Raw genomic sequence first — 15,999 nt, 5'->3', positions numbered from 1 at the left:
AAATAATAATATAAAGAATGTAATAATTATAAAATTAAAATACGCTAGACTATATGTATGAATTAAATTTTCATAAATTCCAATTATTGTCTTCCTATATCTAGACAAATTCTAAGGAATGGTTTCATTTAAGGACAAACAATTCTATGAATTTGTAATTCATTAAAAATTTATGAATTTGGACAAGAAAAAAAAAAAGATGTGCAACACATTTCTAATTCAAGCCTCTAAACTCGGACTATAATGTGTATTGTATTTAATTTCATTCAAACCATGACATAAATTTATTTTGACCAGGGTTTGTAATAAAACCATTCATTGTACATAAAATTCCAATTCACATTTCCATTAATTTTTAGTTTCCAAAATACACTTTTATTTATTTGATAAAGAATAGATGAATCTACTTAAAATTCATCCCCTTTAATGTCATGCAGATTCAACTTTGTAAAATTATTCCAAAAAAAAAAATTTGTATCTTGAAATTCTTAATATTAGTATCTTATGATGCTAATAAGACCTCCCTAGTTAAACTATATGCACCCTACCCTATCTATACTATGTGGCCCCCTCTTCATCACCACTAATCTTGTAGTAGCTATTTGTATTTGAGAAAAAAAAAGCTAAAATTTGAATAAGAAAATAGAACCTACACTACATTGTTAAACAAAAAACCTCCAATAAAAATTCAAAATTATTTTCAAATTATTAAGGGATTTATTTACACGACAATATTACGATTTTTCATTAAATATGGAAAATTGAAAATGAAGAAGTGTATGTATACGTTTATGTATAGATACAGTCTCTGCAAATTGATAATTAACCTATATAAGCAAACTGCCATAAAATGCCAATCTAGAATTTTGCCCATTAAATCTCAGCCCTTCCTTCCTTATCATACCACACTTCCCTCTATATTATCTTTCTACTTCCTTCTCCTATTTTTCTTCCTCTATCACCTTTCCTCAATGTTCTTGCACTCTTCGTTATCCTCATTTCTCTGAAATAATCACTTTTTTTCTTTCAGTTTGTACTTTATCCTCTTCAATAACACCTCTGAAACAAACACATTAAAAACTCTTTCTCTATCATTTTCAATTTTCCGAGTTCATTAAAAGCACCTGCTTTTCATTCTCTGGTATTAAATTTTCTGCAGCTTGTGAATATTCTATTGAATAGTTATTGTTTATATATAATATACTTATAAATCTTCAATTTCGTTTATTTTCCTTTTGTTAATATTGAAGGAATTGAAAATGGCACCGAGATACAGTCGCGGAAAGGCCAAGGGAGAGAAGAAGAAGAAGGAAGAAAAGAGTAATACAATTTCTAATTCGGAATTGTTCTTTTACAAATAATTAAGTTCTATTAATATAAGCACTTAATTTGAGAGCTTATAGAAATAAGCACTTATTTGTTGTTGTGGTAATTTTGCAGTTCTTCCGGTTGTCATGGATATCTCAGTGAACCTTCCAGATGAAACTAGTGTTATTCTGAAGGTTTGTTTTAATTTTTTTAATTAATTTGAGAAGAGATTAAAGAAATAAAATATAAATTAAAATGCCATTAACTATATTGTGTAATCTTATGTCATTATTTGTTCGTCGTATACGAGAGTTAGGCTTAAACAAGTATTTGAATTTCTAATATTTGTAATACATGTGTTTCACTTTATATACTTTATAATAGTGTTTGGCTTTTTTTGTTTGAATATATGATGATAAATTGATAATACATAGAAGCGTGTAATTAATATATAGAATACAAGTGTGTGGATATAATATGTTGACAAAAAATAAATGACTATTTCTTCCACAAAAAAACAAAATAGGATTTTGCAATTTTCCGTTAAGTAGATTGAATATTTGAAAACTTCCACTTACTATGAAGAATTTGGGTTTTCCTCTCATTTTCAATTCAAGTTTCTTTAGCTTTCACGACTTTGTTTTTTATTTATTTTTATTTATTGTTATTGTTATTATTATTAGTAATTTTAATTTTTTATATTATTTTTATATATTTTGAAGCAGGGTATATCTACTGATAGAATAATAGATGTTCGTCGGCTTTTATCAGTGAATACAGAGACGTGTTACATTACCAACTTTTCACTATCACATGAGGTAAAAATTGTGCAACTATCTTGAGTTGATATTTGGGTAGAGATATATTAGATGTAAAAATTCAAATTTCAATCATGTGACTTTACCAATTTTAAAATTGAAAATGAAACTATTTTCATAAAATAAATGTTTTAATTTTTAAAAAAATATGTAAATTATGTGTTACACTGTTACACATGTGTGTTGGTGTATTTATTAACAAATTATTTGACTTTTTTTTGACCTACCTATAGACACGGCTGTGGTAGGCTGGTAGCCAACCCAAAGCACCCATCGTAATCTCAGAAAAACATAAAAAGAATAAATTTAAATTGCATGTGCTCTAGAAATCCACAAAAAAATATCAACCTCATGAAAATATAGATAACGGTTTTTTGCCAGACATGTAAAAAATTAAATTAAAGAATATTTATACATTTAATATATATTTTAGGGGTTATTTAATATAGAATTTCATTTATCCTGCAAAAAGTACTATATAATATATATTTATATTTTGATGATGTAATATATTACAGATAAGAGGGACACGTTTGAAGGATACGGTGGACGTGTCCGCACTGAAGCCTTGCCTCCTCACTTTAGTTGAAGGTTCTCTCTCCTATCTAATTTTTCTTTTATTTCGCCTTTATTTGAAAAAAAGAAAAAGAAAAAAAAAGCATTACGACGTCGTTGAGCTAATCTTGTGTATATGTTACACGCGCAGAGGATTATGATGAGGAAGGCGCGGTGGCTCACGTGCGAAGACTACTGGACATCGTGGCCTGCACCACCAGCTTCGGTCCGTCGTCTCCGCCGAAGAATGGTGCGAAGTCGAGCAAACCTCAATCGCCGCCTCCGGCGAAGCAATCACCAAAAGACGCTGCGGCGGCGGACGGAGATGGAGAGATAAGCCACTCGTGCCCTAAGCTGGATACTTTTTACGAGTTTTTCTCTCTCTCAAACCTCACTGCGCCTCTTCAATGTAAGCAATTCTACTTCTCATTCTTCTCCTTCTTTCCCAATCTTTTGTTCATATTTTCTGTGATTTCATTTCGGTTGATGGTGATGATGATGTGTGAATGGATGAATGCAGATGTGAAGAAAGCTTCGAGGCGATACGTGGAGGAAATATCGGAGGAGGATCATCTCTTCTCGCTCGATGTAAGTTTTTTTTTTGCCTTTCAATTTTTCGTCGCGCGTTAATTAATTTTGAATTTTACGAGAGGCGCCGCGCGTTAATTAATTTTGAATTTAACGAGACGCGCCGCGCGTGTCTATGTTCGTCTGAATTTCATTTAGTTATTTTATTTTCAGCTCAAATTTAATCAAAATCAATTTAAATTTTCTTCAGCGTACAGCCATACAATACAATCAAAAACTACTTTGTACGAAAGTGATTCTTAAAGAAGTGTTTTTAATTTAAAAGTTAGATTTAGGTTAAATTTATTTTTCCGGTAAAAAAAAGTTAAATTTATTTTAAATTTTTAATTTGGTGAAGAAATAGTAAGGTAGATTATTTCATAATAAATGAAATCACATGAAGAATAAGATAGTTAGTTATTTAAGTTTAAAATGTTTGGCAACTTAAATGATTTTTTAAATATTAAACATGTAAAATGGCATATTTATTTTAATTGCATACAATTTTATTGTTTTTATTATTTATTTTAAAATAAAAATAAATTTTAATATTTGAATTATTCATCATTTTAAAATTAGAATTATTATTATTTATTTGAAAATAAAAATAACTTTTAATATTTAAAATATTCATCATTTTAAAATTAGAATTTTTTTTAATTTTATTCTATTTCGATATATAAACAAAATGTGATAAGATTAATGAAATAATATTTTATATACTTTATTTTATAGTAAAATATATACTCTACAAATATGCCAAGGATAGACTTTGGGAAATAATTTGATAAGATAATGATAGATAAAGTGTTTGAATATACAGAAGAATTAATGTTCAAACATTTTAAAAAGATAAATCTTTAAAACAGACAAAAATAATAATCAAAATGAATATCATAAAGGACGAAAAATTTATTTAAGCGAAAGTATTAATGGTAAAATACTTTAAGTCATTCCTAGTTAATTATAATTTTGGTTTAGAATGATCATATCTTTATCTTTACCATTGTTAAATTTAATCTCTTCTAAACTTACTTTTTCCATTTTATGCAAAACATGCTTATGTTGTGCTGTGCTCTCAGGTGAAGGTATGCAACGGGAAAGTGGTGCATGTTGAGGCTTGCAGAAAGGGGTTTTACAGTGTTGGGAAGCAGAGGATTCTGTGTCATAATCTCGTTGATTTGTTGAGACAGATTAGCAGAGCTTTTGACAATGTTAGTGCTCTTTCCACTATTTGTCTCTTTAATTTAATTTAGTTTAAGACAATTAGTTATTACAGTGAAGTATATAATTTAGTATTAAAAACAAATGTTGCCTTGTGTTGCTTTAAAGTGTGTAAATTGGTATTTTTAAATTGTGTTGCTTGCAGTGTATTGGATTCCGAAATCATGTCTATACTCTTGTATAACTATTGAGAAAGCTTTGGGCAGAAAATTGATCTGAAAATTAATTAAAATTTAAAAAACTGGAACTTTTCTATTACAATTTTGTAAAGTTAACAATTTTTAATTTTCAGGCTTATGATGATCTCTTGAAGGCATTTTCAGAACGTAACAAGGTATGGATCAACTTCCCTTTTTTGTATTTCTTATTTATAAAGCAAAATTTGCCAATGCTAGTAAAAGAAGCATAGAACATGTTATTGACTTTGATTGGCCCGTAAAAACCCTGCTTACTGCGACTAATGCTGTATTTACTTATGCTCTTTGTCTCATTTTCTTTTGTCCTCAGTTTGGAAATCTTCCCTATGGCTTCAGATCCAACACGTGGCTTGTTCCTCCTATTGCAGCGCAATCACCATCATCTTTCCCTCCTCTTCCCGTGGAGGATGAAAATTGGGGAGGAAATGGTGGTGGTCTTGGGAGAGATGGAGAGTATGATTTGATTCCTTGGGCCAATAAGTTTTCTTTTATTGCGTCTATGCCCTGCAAGACCGCCGAAGAAAGACAAGTTCGTGATAGAAAAGCATTTCTTCTGCACAGCCTGTTTGTTGATGTTGCCATTTTCAGAGCAATTAAGGCTGTTAAACATGTTTTGGAAGATCCCAGTTTTAGCTACTCAGCAGCAGAAAATGATATTTACAGTGAGATAGTAGGTGATTTGAGCATTAGAGTCTTGAAAGATGGTTCTGTTGCAAGCTGTAAGATTGATTCCAAAATTGATGGAGTTGAAGCTACAGGAGTAAATCAAAAGGATCTAGTCGAACGAAATTTATTGAAAGGGATCACTGCAGATGAAAATACTGCCGCCCATGTATGATATTTTTATATAGAAAAAGATAAATATCGGTAAAATTGGTGCTTTGGCTGATACTTTGCCTTTCATAGAATTGATATATATCTCACATTTAATATGCAGGATATTACCACTCTAGGTGTTGTTTACGTAAGATATTGTGGTTATGTGGTTGTTGTGAAAGTTGAAGGTGAAGCTAATGAAAAAGACAATTCTTCATCTCATCAGAATAATGAATTGTTTGATCAGCCAGAGGGTGGTGCCAATGCACTAAATATTAACAGGTACCTGAACCCTTCTGCATTAACTTTTGCTAGCTTTAGGCTTTACATAACATATATATTTCGCGATGTTTTGCTGGGAATTTATTTTGATAAAGTTTTGAGCTTTCCTCACTTTTACATCGAAATTTATTGTCAGAGTGTACTGTACTCCTAGATATTTTGAATGACTTAAAAATTACCTTTTGGTTCTAGCTTTTGTGTTTCTCCTTTTTAAGGTTTACATTATAACTCTCTGATGCTTCTAACTGATCTCATCTTGTAGCACAAGGCTTTTGTTATTATTTTCTAGATTTGATTCTATTTCTAAATTTTTTCAAACATCATATCCGTTGTTTCAGCTTCCTTTTATTGCATACGTTCTCATTCATCGATTAACCATAGGGTGGCCTGAAATTGTTTTGTTGTTCCTCGCAGCTTAAGATTTCTTCTTCACAGCACAACCCTACCTGAGAACAATAAACAGATGACTGAGATACAGTTTGATAGTAAAGAGCTTAGTGGTACTGACGCTTTTGTAGAAAACCTGATTAAAAAAAGCCTTGCTAAGCTTGAAGAAGAGGAACTGAGTTCGGACTATTTTGTAAGATGGGAACTAGGTGCGTGCTGGGTACAACATTTGCAAGACCAAAACAGTACAGACAAAGATAAGAAGCCATCTTTGGAGAAGGCTAACAATGAAATGAAGGTTGAGGGTCTTGGGAAACCCCTGAAAGCCCTCAAGAATAATAAAAAGAAATCTGATTCAAGCAATCCAAATTTTGCAACTGAACATTCAAAATCTAATCTCGAGGCTGAAAATGCTGCGTTGTCCTCAAGTGAATCCCAGCATGAAACTGCAGCAGCTGAGAATGAGCTTGTGCTGAAACGGATGTTATCTGAGGCAGCTTTTACCAGATTGAAAGAATCAGGAACTGGACTTCACTGCAAGGTAAATATTCTTGATGTAACAATGTATTTTCAAGTTCTATAACTACCAAACCAATCTATCGCATCCGGTGTCTGATCCAAGCTATTCTTTCTTATTAACAGTCTATGCAAGATTTAGTCGACTTATCTCAGAAATATTACATGGATGTTGCCATCCCAAAACTGGTAACTATAGAATTTTATTCCATTGGTTGGCTGCAAGTCTTTCTTGTTAATATGACCCTTGTGGTTTTATGATATCATTACGGATGCAATACAGGTAGCAGATTTTGGCTCCTTGGAACTTTCTCCAGTTGATGGTCGAACGCTAACTGATTTTATGCATACCAGGGGTCTGCGAATGCGATCTCTTGGACATGTTGTAAGTGCTCTGAACTTTATTTACTTGTCCTCTTTGTTGTCAAATAGAGTGTTCCCTTTTCATGCTTCTTTTATGGTCCACGTTCACAAAATGGCATCAGTTAGTGTTTCATTGACATCTGTATAATAGCACACTAGCTCTGAAAATATGCCTTTAGGGATTGTAATTGTAAATGTTGGCCTCTCAGTTGATGTCAAATTAAAACACTATATTTGCATTGAAGTTTCTAATATATACTCCCTTTTATTGTCGGGCACATCTTTTTAGAAGGTTTTGTGCGGGATTCTGTTTTGATTTTGTGATAATGTATGTGAGCTTTTCCAAGTTATATGATGTTTGCATTTTGCTTATCTTCACAGGTCAAGCTTTCAGAAAAACTTTCACATGTGCAATCACTTTGCATTCATGAGATGATAGTTCGAGCTTTCAAGCACATCCTGAGGGCAGTTATTTCTGCTGTTGTTGACAAGGAGAAAACGGCTTCATCAATAGCTGGTGCATTGAATTTGCTGCTTGGTGTTCCTGAAAATAGAGAAACAGATGAATCATGTGATGTCCACCCTCTTGTGTGGAAATGGCTAGAGAGATTTTTGAAGAAACGATTTGACTGGGATCTTAACAGATTGAACTATAAAGATGTGAGGAAATTTGCAATTCTCCGCGGCTTGTGTCACAAGGTAATGGAGTCTGGTAGTCATTCGTTCTACTGTGGTTTCTGTTTAACTTACTCTTGCATTACAGATAACATTATTATGACGTACTCCCCCTTTCCCTAATTATGACATTTTTGCCATTTAACACAAATTAAAAATGTACTAGTTAATTTTGTATGGAAAAGATAAATTATAAGATGATTTATAAAATGATCTTTTATTAATGACATGGGAAAGAGAAGTAGCAAATAGTAAAGGGTGTGATAGAAATAAAATCATTAACGTTTCATTGATATTGTAAAATGACTTATAATTTGGTCCAATAGATTAACATGAGACTGACTGAATCAATCAATACTAATAGACCAGGCCTAAGATTATTACTTGTCATTGAGTTATTGATCATTGACAGTTTCTTATCATCATTTTCTGTGATAGGTGGGAATTGAGCTCGTTCCAAGGGATTTCGACATGGATTCTCCATTTCCCTTTCAAAAGTCTGATATTGTCAGCTTGGTTGCAGTTCACAAGGTAGCAGCAAGTTGAATATAGGTTCTCTCACATGATGTATTGAAGATTATTGAATAGGCGCTAACTTATTTGTTGTTTATGCTGATCCTTTTCAGCAAGCAGCATGCTCATCTGCAGATGGAAGGCAGCTCCTGGAGTCCTCCAAAACAGCTTTAGACAAGGGAAAGCTTGAAGATGCTGTTACCTATGGGACAAAGGTATCTGTAGCCAGAACCCTTTCATTGCAAATCTTCAAATTATTGAAAAGTTTTTCAACATTCAATATGTTTCCTTCTGAAATTGTCTCATGTTATCTGCATTAATTTATGGTAACAGGCTCTTGCGAAGCTTGTAGCAGTTTGTGGTCCCTACCATAGGATGACAGCTGGAGCATACAGCCTCCTTGCTGTAGTTTTATATCATACTGGAGACTTCAATCAGGTTCTTTTTATCTCTTTTATATTTTGGCATTGGTAGACATTATTTCATCAAATCTTAGATACATTTCAGTTATAGTTTTTATGCTTTTATACCAATCCCGAAGAAGTTATCTAGCTGTATAAATTGGTACACAGAAGAAGTATTATTATATAGGATGTCCAGGGCTCGATCTCTATGAGACCGCGACTAACAAAACCCCCTCCCCCAACAAATTAGCTAGTAACAATTTGTCTATAAAAAAATGCATCTATATCAAAATATCTAATTTACTTTTTTATGTTTGTCGAGTCCCAAATTTGATTTCAGTTCATTAAGTTGCTTACTTTATTACAGGCTACGATCTATCAACAAAAAGCTTTGGATATCAATGAGAGAGAGTTAGGTCTGGATCATCCTGATACCATGAAGAGCTATGGGGATCTTGCTGTATTCTATTACAGACTTCAGCATACAGAGCTGGCTCTCAAGTATGTTAACTGTTGTACAGTATTGTGGTATATTGATTTAAGTGGGTTTTTAAAGTTCGATTTGGTTTGGAGTTGATATATACTTATAATGTTTTAACTCGAAGAAGAAGAATTTACAAGTGCCCTGTTAAGAAGTCCTTGTAACTTTAGAAATTGACTTTTTCTACACAAAACTTGTCATTCATTTCCTTTTTTGACTTCTCAACAAGTACACTGAGGGCACTGTTTAGTACGACCCTAATTTATAAAGAGAGAAAACATGTTTACAAATAAGCAGGAATATTGAATACCCTTAATTCTTGTGTCCTACCTTAACTGAACTATATTTGTATTAATCTTCACAAGTAGTGTAAAGATTGGGTTCAAAGTTTTGTAATACTATTAATTGTTATTTTCAATCTTTCTTCTAATTTATTGTTTTACTGCTTGTCTCTGCAATCAGATATGTGAAGCGTGCTTTATACCTTTTGCATCTGACATGTGGCCCATCCCATCCAAATACTGCCGCAACCTACATTAATGTGGCTATGATGGAGGAAGGTCTAGGAAATGTACATGTTGCTCTAAGATATCTTCACAAAGCATTAAAGTGCAACCAGAAATTACTTGGTGCAGATCATATTCAGGTTTTATTTTATTCATTTATTTCCTGTAATTGCCACAGTTTGAAGTTTTTATTCCCAAGCAACCCTACATTTACTTAAATTCTATATTAAATGTTTATGCTAAGAGTTCCACATTTGATGAGAAATGACATGAACATATCTTATTAGGGAACTCCTCATCTTACAAGCTAGTTTTGTAAGGTGGGGTTAGGGCTCAGCTCAAATTTTAAGAGTTTCCTTACACATGATTTTCACAAATATGCTTTATTGTAATAGGTGAAATAATAGGTTAAAATTGTTGATTTTTCTACTATAAAATGCTGATGATTTTACTATTTTAGTACCAGTGGCAATAATGTTTAAATGAACTCATAAAATATATCCGACTTTAAAGAAGTCAAATTAATAATTTTAACTAATAAACTTTTGTATTATGTAATAAAGCTTCTTATGTGTGGATAACATTTGGATCTTTTTTGAACGCTGATTCTTTGCAGACTGCTGCAAGTTATCATGCAATAGCAATAGCACTCTCGTTGATGGAAGCATATCCGTTGAGTGTGCAGCATGAGCAAACAACTTTGCAAATTTTGCGGGCAAAGCTTGGCCCTGATGACTTGCGAACACAGGTACATTGTCACATTTAAGCAAGTTTTATGTGCTGCAAACACTAGTTGGTTTAGAAGATATGATAGTATAAAAAATAATAGAACTCAACTTAGTGGTTAACAGTTTTATTGTCAGTATTGAAGTCTTAAACGGTGTCACAAAGAAGTGTTTGAATATTAAACTAGTAATCAACAATATTATAGCTGGTAGATTGAAGTCTTAAGTGGTATCACTGAACAATGTTTTAATAGTCTGCATTATCATCTTTATGAATATTTACGTGACATCGTGTGTTGCATAACATTTGTTATATTTGTTTTGCATAATATATTAATCTATAGTTTCTTAATGAATTCTATAGGACGCTGCAGCTTGGCTTGAGTATTTTGAATCCAAGGCTTTTGAACAGCAAGAGGCTGCTCGAAATGGTACAAGAAAACCTGATGCATCAATAGCTAGCAAAGGACATCTAAGGTATAGTAAAATAACCTCGGAATTATGATTTGATACTTAATTGATTAATTTATGCATAAGGAAGTACTCATGTATGTAATGCTTATTTCCTTTGACGTTATTTGACGGAGTAACTTTTTACTGTTATTGTAACTTTAAGATGAATGTTTGTTACATTCTTTCAAGCCTTTTGTCAATGATACAGTTCTGGTATTCTTATGGCTAGTGGAAGCATCTCAATTTTGCTGACTAATGGTGAAATTATTTCTTGCATGTTGTATGCAATCATGATTATACTTGACATTTGGAAAGGACTTTGCGTCCATTCTAATACATTGGACACAGTGCAGACATAGACACTTCAACAAAGCAAAACTTAATCTGCATTGGGCTCATATGTGCCCGAGGAAGACATAACTCCTATTTTATGTGCCGATCGTAGAGGGCTATGTTATACGTAATTTCGATAAAAGAACTGATATATTTGTGTATGTGTATATGTATAGCCGGTCGTAGAGGGCTATGTTATACGTAATTTTGATAAAAGAACTGATATATTTGTGTATGTGTATATGTATATATATGATATTTGCATGATACATTTCACATACTCCTTTTGTAACGATTTCCTATATTTCTATGGAATTTGTCAGTGTGTCGGATCTTCTTGACTACATCAATCCTAATCACGATACCAAAGGGAGAGACGCAGCAGCAAAGAGAAGAAACCAGGTAACAAAATGCCCTCAATATTTACTGGACTTGATAATTTTGTCACCAGTTTGAGTCTTTAAGACCTTGGAAAAAATATACAAGAGTTATCTAGTTAATGAATGCTATTATTTCCTGCGCTCTAAACATACATTTTCGGACATTGCTCTAAATGTTTGTCTCGTCATTTTTAGGGTTTGATTAGTGTGGAACTATTGATTGCCTTTATTTAACTTGTCCAAAACCCATCAAATGGATTTTCTATTATGTGTTGACTATTGAGAAAATATTTTAAAGCAATAATGTCAGATGAGCAAAAAGCTTATCATCTGGCTCATACGATTTCTTTCTCTCTGCTTTAAGGATTGCGTTAAGGCTGTATGATACAGACTGCAATAATAAAACCAATCTTAAATTTGGAATTACCAATACTATTTTTACCAAATACTAATTCAAATAGGTAAATTCATTTCTGAGTAGAGAAAGATGAACAAAGGAAGCAGTCAAGATTCTCGAGAATTTATAATATACACGCCTTAGTAATTTGCTATTGTATCGAAAGAAATCTGGCTAATGGTCAAATCTTGAAGGACTAACTATTGTTAAACATTGAACATACAACTTATTCATCTTCTTCTCCATTTCTGTATTTTCTTTATACTATACTAAGATGTAAATAGCATGGAATATGCTTCAAAATCAATTTAATAAACCTTTTGCATGGAATTTTTCTTGCCTTGAAACTATTCGTCATCACATTAGATTGAGAACTGAGACTTTCATATTTTTCAATTATGTGTCAGGTAAGAGCGATTTCCTACCAAAACAATGTCTCAGCAAGTTCTGATGAGTCTTCAAAAGAAATTCAAAAGGAGGCTTCAGATGAAGAGTTACATATACCTGAACCAGAAGGTAGTGCAGATTCTGAGAATGAGACCAACTCAGCACCTGAACCAGAACTGCCCATTTTAGAAAAGATTCCAGATGAAAAGCCACACACTTCTAATGAATTATTGTCTGAAGCACTTCCTGACGGAGATGATGGATGGCAATCAGTTCAAAGACCAAGATCAGCAGGCTCATATGGCCGGCGACTGAAACAAAGACGGGGAACACTTGGCAAAGTTCATAGTTACCAGAAAAATGTGGAAGTTGGCACTGAAAATCCTTCGGTAAAGAATGCTAATCAGAATAGTAAGTACTATTTCTTGAAGAAACGGACAGCACACCATGGGGGTTATGCAGATAACCGTGCTGTAAACATCAGCCAAGGCACAAAGTTTGGAAGGAAAACAGGCAAGACTGTTGTTGCATACAGGGTCAAGTCTACACCCTCTGCTTCTATAACTGTTGCAAATGAAACTTTAGAAACTTGTGACAAGGAACCTGATTCAATTGATGTTAATCCAGTTAAGACTTCTATAGTCAGTCTTGGAAAAAGTCCTTCATACAAGGAAGTAGCCTTGGCTCCTCCTGGGACAATCTCCAAGTTGCAGGTCTATAATCCTCAAAGTGAGACTTCTGTTGGTCGCGAACATGATGTAGGAAAGTCCGAAGAGGAAAATGTTGAAGCTCATAGAAACATCAATCCAACCCCAAAAGAAGCAAAGAATGTGTTAAAAGAGAAGTCTGATGATTCTTTATCTGATTCTATAGAAGATTCACAAGACGATACTGTAGTGTCTACTGAGAAGAAAGAAGAAACTCAGTTGAATAAAGTTGTTCAAGATAATGTGGCAGCAGAGGGGCTTGAATCTGGGGACCTTGAAGCACAAGGAGCTGTTGATAACAGCGTAGTGATTGACGCATTGGAGGATGCTGTGGACTCTTACAAACAAGAACTTGTTGCAATTAATCCGCCTTGCAGTTTTGAACCTTCTGATAATACAAGTTCTAGCCCACATGGTGGTGAGGAATTAGGGGTGACTTTATTATCACCTAGTCAGAGTCAAGCTGGGGGAATACCGTATAAGAAGTTGTCTGCATCAGCAGCTCCATTCAACCCATCACCTGCCATTGCACGTGTTGCACCTATTGCCATTAATATGACGCATCCTTCTGGTCCTGGTGCTGTTCCAGCTATTGGTCCCTGGCCAGTAAACATGAACGTTCATCCCGGACCTGTTAGTCCAATGTGTTCCTCTCCTCACCATGCATATCCATCCCCTCCAACAACCCCAAACATGATACAACCATTGCCATTCATGTATCCTCCTTATTCTCAACCTCAGTCAGTACAAACCAGCAGTGCCTTTCATGCCAATCATTTTACATGGCAGTGTAATTTGAACCCCGTCATATCTAAGTTTGGTCCTGGTGCTGTTTGGACCGGCTGTCATCCTGTGGAATTTCCTCGTCCAGTACCTATTGTTGAATCAGTCCCTGATATCATTTCCGAGGCACAGGTGCAGTTTCATACAGCTGAAAGTCCAATTTCAGCTCCAGTTCTGCTTGAGGATGTTGATAAGGTTGGGGATTCTAATAACGAGGTAAAATCTCCAGGATTGGAGTTGACTGAAGATGAATTGGTGAGAGTTGGTTCAGAGAGTATAAAAGAAAATGGTAATCCAAATTTTCCTGGAACAGACAATGCTGTGAACGAGCCAAACCAAAATGTTGACTCTAACAGCAACACTAATTGTAGTGAAATGAACATGGAGGATGAGAAAACATTCAGCATTTTGATTCGAGGAAGAAGAAACCGAAAGCAAACTCTGAGAATGCCAATAAGTTTACTTACTCGACCCCATGGCTCTCAGTCATTTAAGGTTATCTATAACCGTGTCGTTAGAGGAAGCGATTCTCCGAGGTCCATAAATTTCTCTTCTAGTAAACATTGTACAGCCACTGCTTAACCCACAGTACTTTGTTGTTGCTAATGAATTGTAGCAGTTATTGTGGATATAGAAGAAATCTACCTCAAAGGTTCTCATGATGGATCGCGGTATTTCATCATTTGGGGATTCATTGCAAACTGCTCTGCCTTATAAGCTCAGTTTTATAGCTGAAGTATGCCACTATCTTTTGGGACGTTTTTGGTAGGTCTTCAATTCCATACCTTTGTATCTGCTGAAGCTAACTCAGCATATTCCTAGTTTGAAAAAATGGAATCAATGAGTTCATTTGACCAGGCAAATCAGATTTGACTGACAAACTCATTCGAATTCATGAAATGTTGCAGATGTCTCTGTTTTTGCTTAAATTATGTTGAAATTGCTCGCGGAAAAGTGTTCACTAATCATCTTGCTCAGTCTGCGGGTTCATTGTAGTCAGTTTTGTGGTTTCAGAGGCACCTTCAAGGTGATTTTTTTTTATGTAGTTAGACAATTTTGAAATAATGAATTACAGGGCCAAGAGACCGTTAATTATTATTATTACTATTTTGTTAAACTTTTTTCAATGATTTTGATAACTAATTTGATTCAGTTGTATATACATTCTTAAGATTTTGTCAGGTGATAGTGGTTCTATTTTTGTCTGTTGATTTGTTATTGAATTGTTACTATTGAAATAATGTGAAGGAGCATATTTGCGAAGATCATTGATTGTATTTTATTAGGTGGTAGTGGTTCCTTTTTATTGCACTCCTTAATTTATGTGCAGAAATCTTGAACGACGATCATTTTACGAACATAAACCAGTATATCACTTAGTATGTCCTTGTTTGCCGATACAATTGATAATGCTTGTGAAATGCAAAACAAGCAGCAATTGCGTTTACCCTGCGAGTTCAATATCACCCTGCTTCGTTTAAGTGGTGTAGTGTAACTGTGAGGTAGTTTATAACGGATAGATCAAAACATGTTTTGTTCTTTGGTAGCAATTTCAGTAAATCGATTAGGTTAACCTCGAGGGAGGAAGAAAAACAGAATGTTCTCTGCAGCAGCTATTATACTAACAAGATATCAATAACATATCTTCCAATAACAGAAAAACAGAATGTTCTCTGCAGCAGCTATTATACTAACAAGATATCAATAACATATCTTCCAATAACCTCCTACCCCTGCAGCTTGCATTCCCAACACTATGTTAACGTGTGCAAAGAGAAGTGCCAACCTTCCAAATCCAACTTTGATACCAATTCCAAATATTTCGAATCTTGTTTGGTCTCAAAAAGAAAACCAATATCTGAAGATTCTTATCTAAGCTTTGAAGTCAGTCCAAATTGTACTCAACAGAGGGATATTTTGAGGACTTATCGCAAGTTAAATTGATACTGAGTATGAATTATAACTATAATGATAAAAGTCTTAGGATGAAGACTTTCACCGTGATAGACCCCCTAATATTACTATTAGTTTTATTTATTTATTTATTATTATTACGTGTCAAAGTTCATTAAAGATGAACAACATGATGAAACTTATACCTGCCACCTCCATCTTTTCATCATTATATCTTTGATTAAATTTACCAAATTTCAAAAAGTTGAAGTTTAACCGAAAATTTAAAAACTATATCAGAAATTAAAAAAAAATTACCGAAATCTCGA

General features: G+C 33.7%; 1 protein-coding gene across 3 annotated transcripts; it reads left to right on the top strand.

Moving 5' to 3' along the window:
* The first annotated feature begins 881 nt into the window (after positions 1–881).
* LOC131616532 (protein REDUCED CHLOROPLAST COVERAGE 1) lies at positions 882–15,040 on the top strand. 3 transcript variants are annotated; one of them, XR_009288116.1, is made up of 25 exons: positions 882–1,141; positions 1,251–1,320; positions 1,441–1,502; positions 2,031–2,126; positions 2,645–2,717; positions 2,833–3,090; positions 3,202–3,269; positions 4,331–4,462; positions 4,765–4,806; positions 4,980–5,501; positions 5,607–5,767; positions 6,182–6,695; positions 6,797–6,859; positions 6,954–7,055; positions 7,415–7,732; positions 8,147–8,239; positions 8,335–8,436; positions 8,555–8,659; positions 8,993–9,126; positions 9,569–9,752; positions 10,229–10,360; positions 10,702–10,814; positions 11,447–11,525; positions 12,308–14,542; positions 14,686–15,040. XR_009288116.1 is itself a non-coding variant. In XM_058887891.1 (24 exons), exons 2-24 carry the CDS (start codon positions 1,260–1,262, stop codon positions 14,357–14,359), a joined length of 5,463 nt encoding a protein of 1,820 aa, XP_058743874.1. In that variant the 5' UTR covers positions 882–1,141; positions 1,251–1,259; the 3' UTR covers positions 14,360–15,040. The 3 variants fall into 3 exon arrangements, 2 of the variants coding, with proteins under 2 accessions (XP_058743874.1, XP_058743873.1); XM_058887891.1 differs by having other exon boundaries at positions 2,034–2,126; positions 12,308–15,040; XM_058887890.1 differs by having other exon boundaries at positions 12,308–15,040.
* The last annotated feature ends 959 nt before the right edge of the window (positions 15,041–15,999 follow it).

The sequence above is a fragment of the Vicia villosa genome, linkage group LG7 (genome assembly GCF_029867415.1).
Source record: "Vicia villosa cultivar HV-30 ecotype Madison, WI linkage group LG7, Vvil1.0, whole genome shotgun sequence".
NCBI classification, from domain to species: Eukaryota; Viridiplantae; Streptophyta; class Magnoliopsida; order Fabales; family Fabaceae; genus Vicia; species Vicia villosa.
This window is presented reverse-complemented; position numbering and strand designations above follow the sequence as displayed.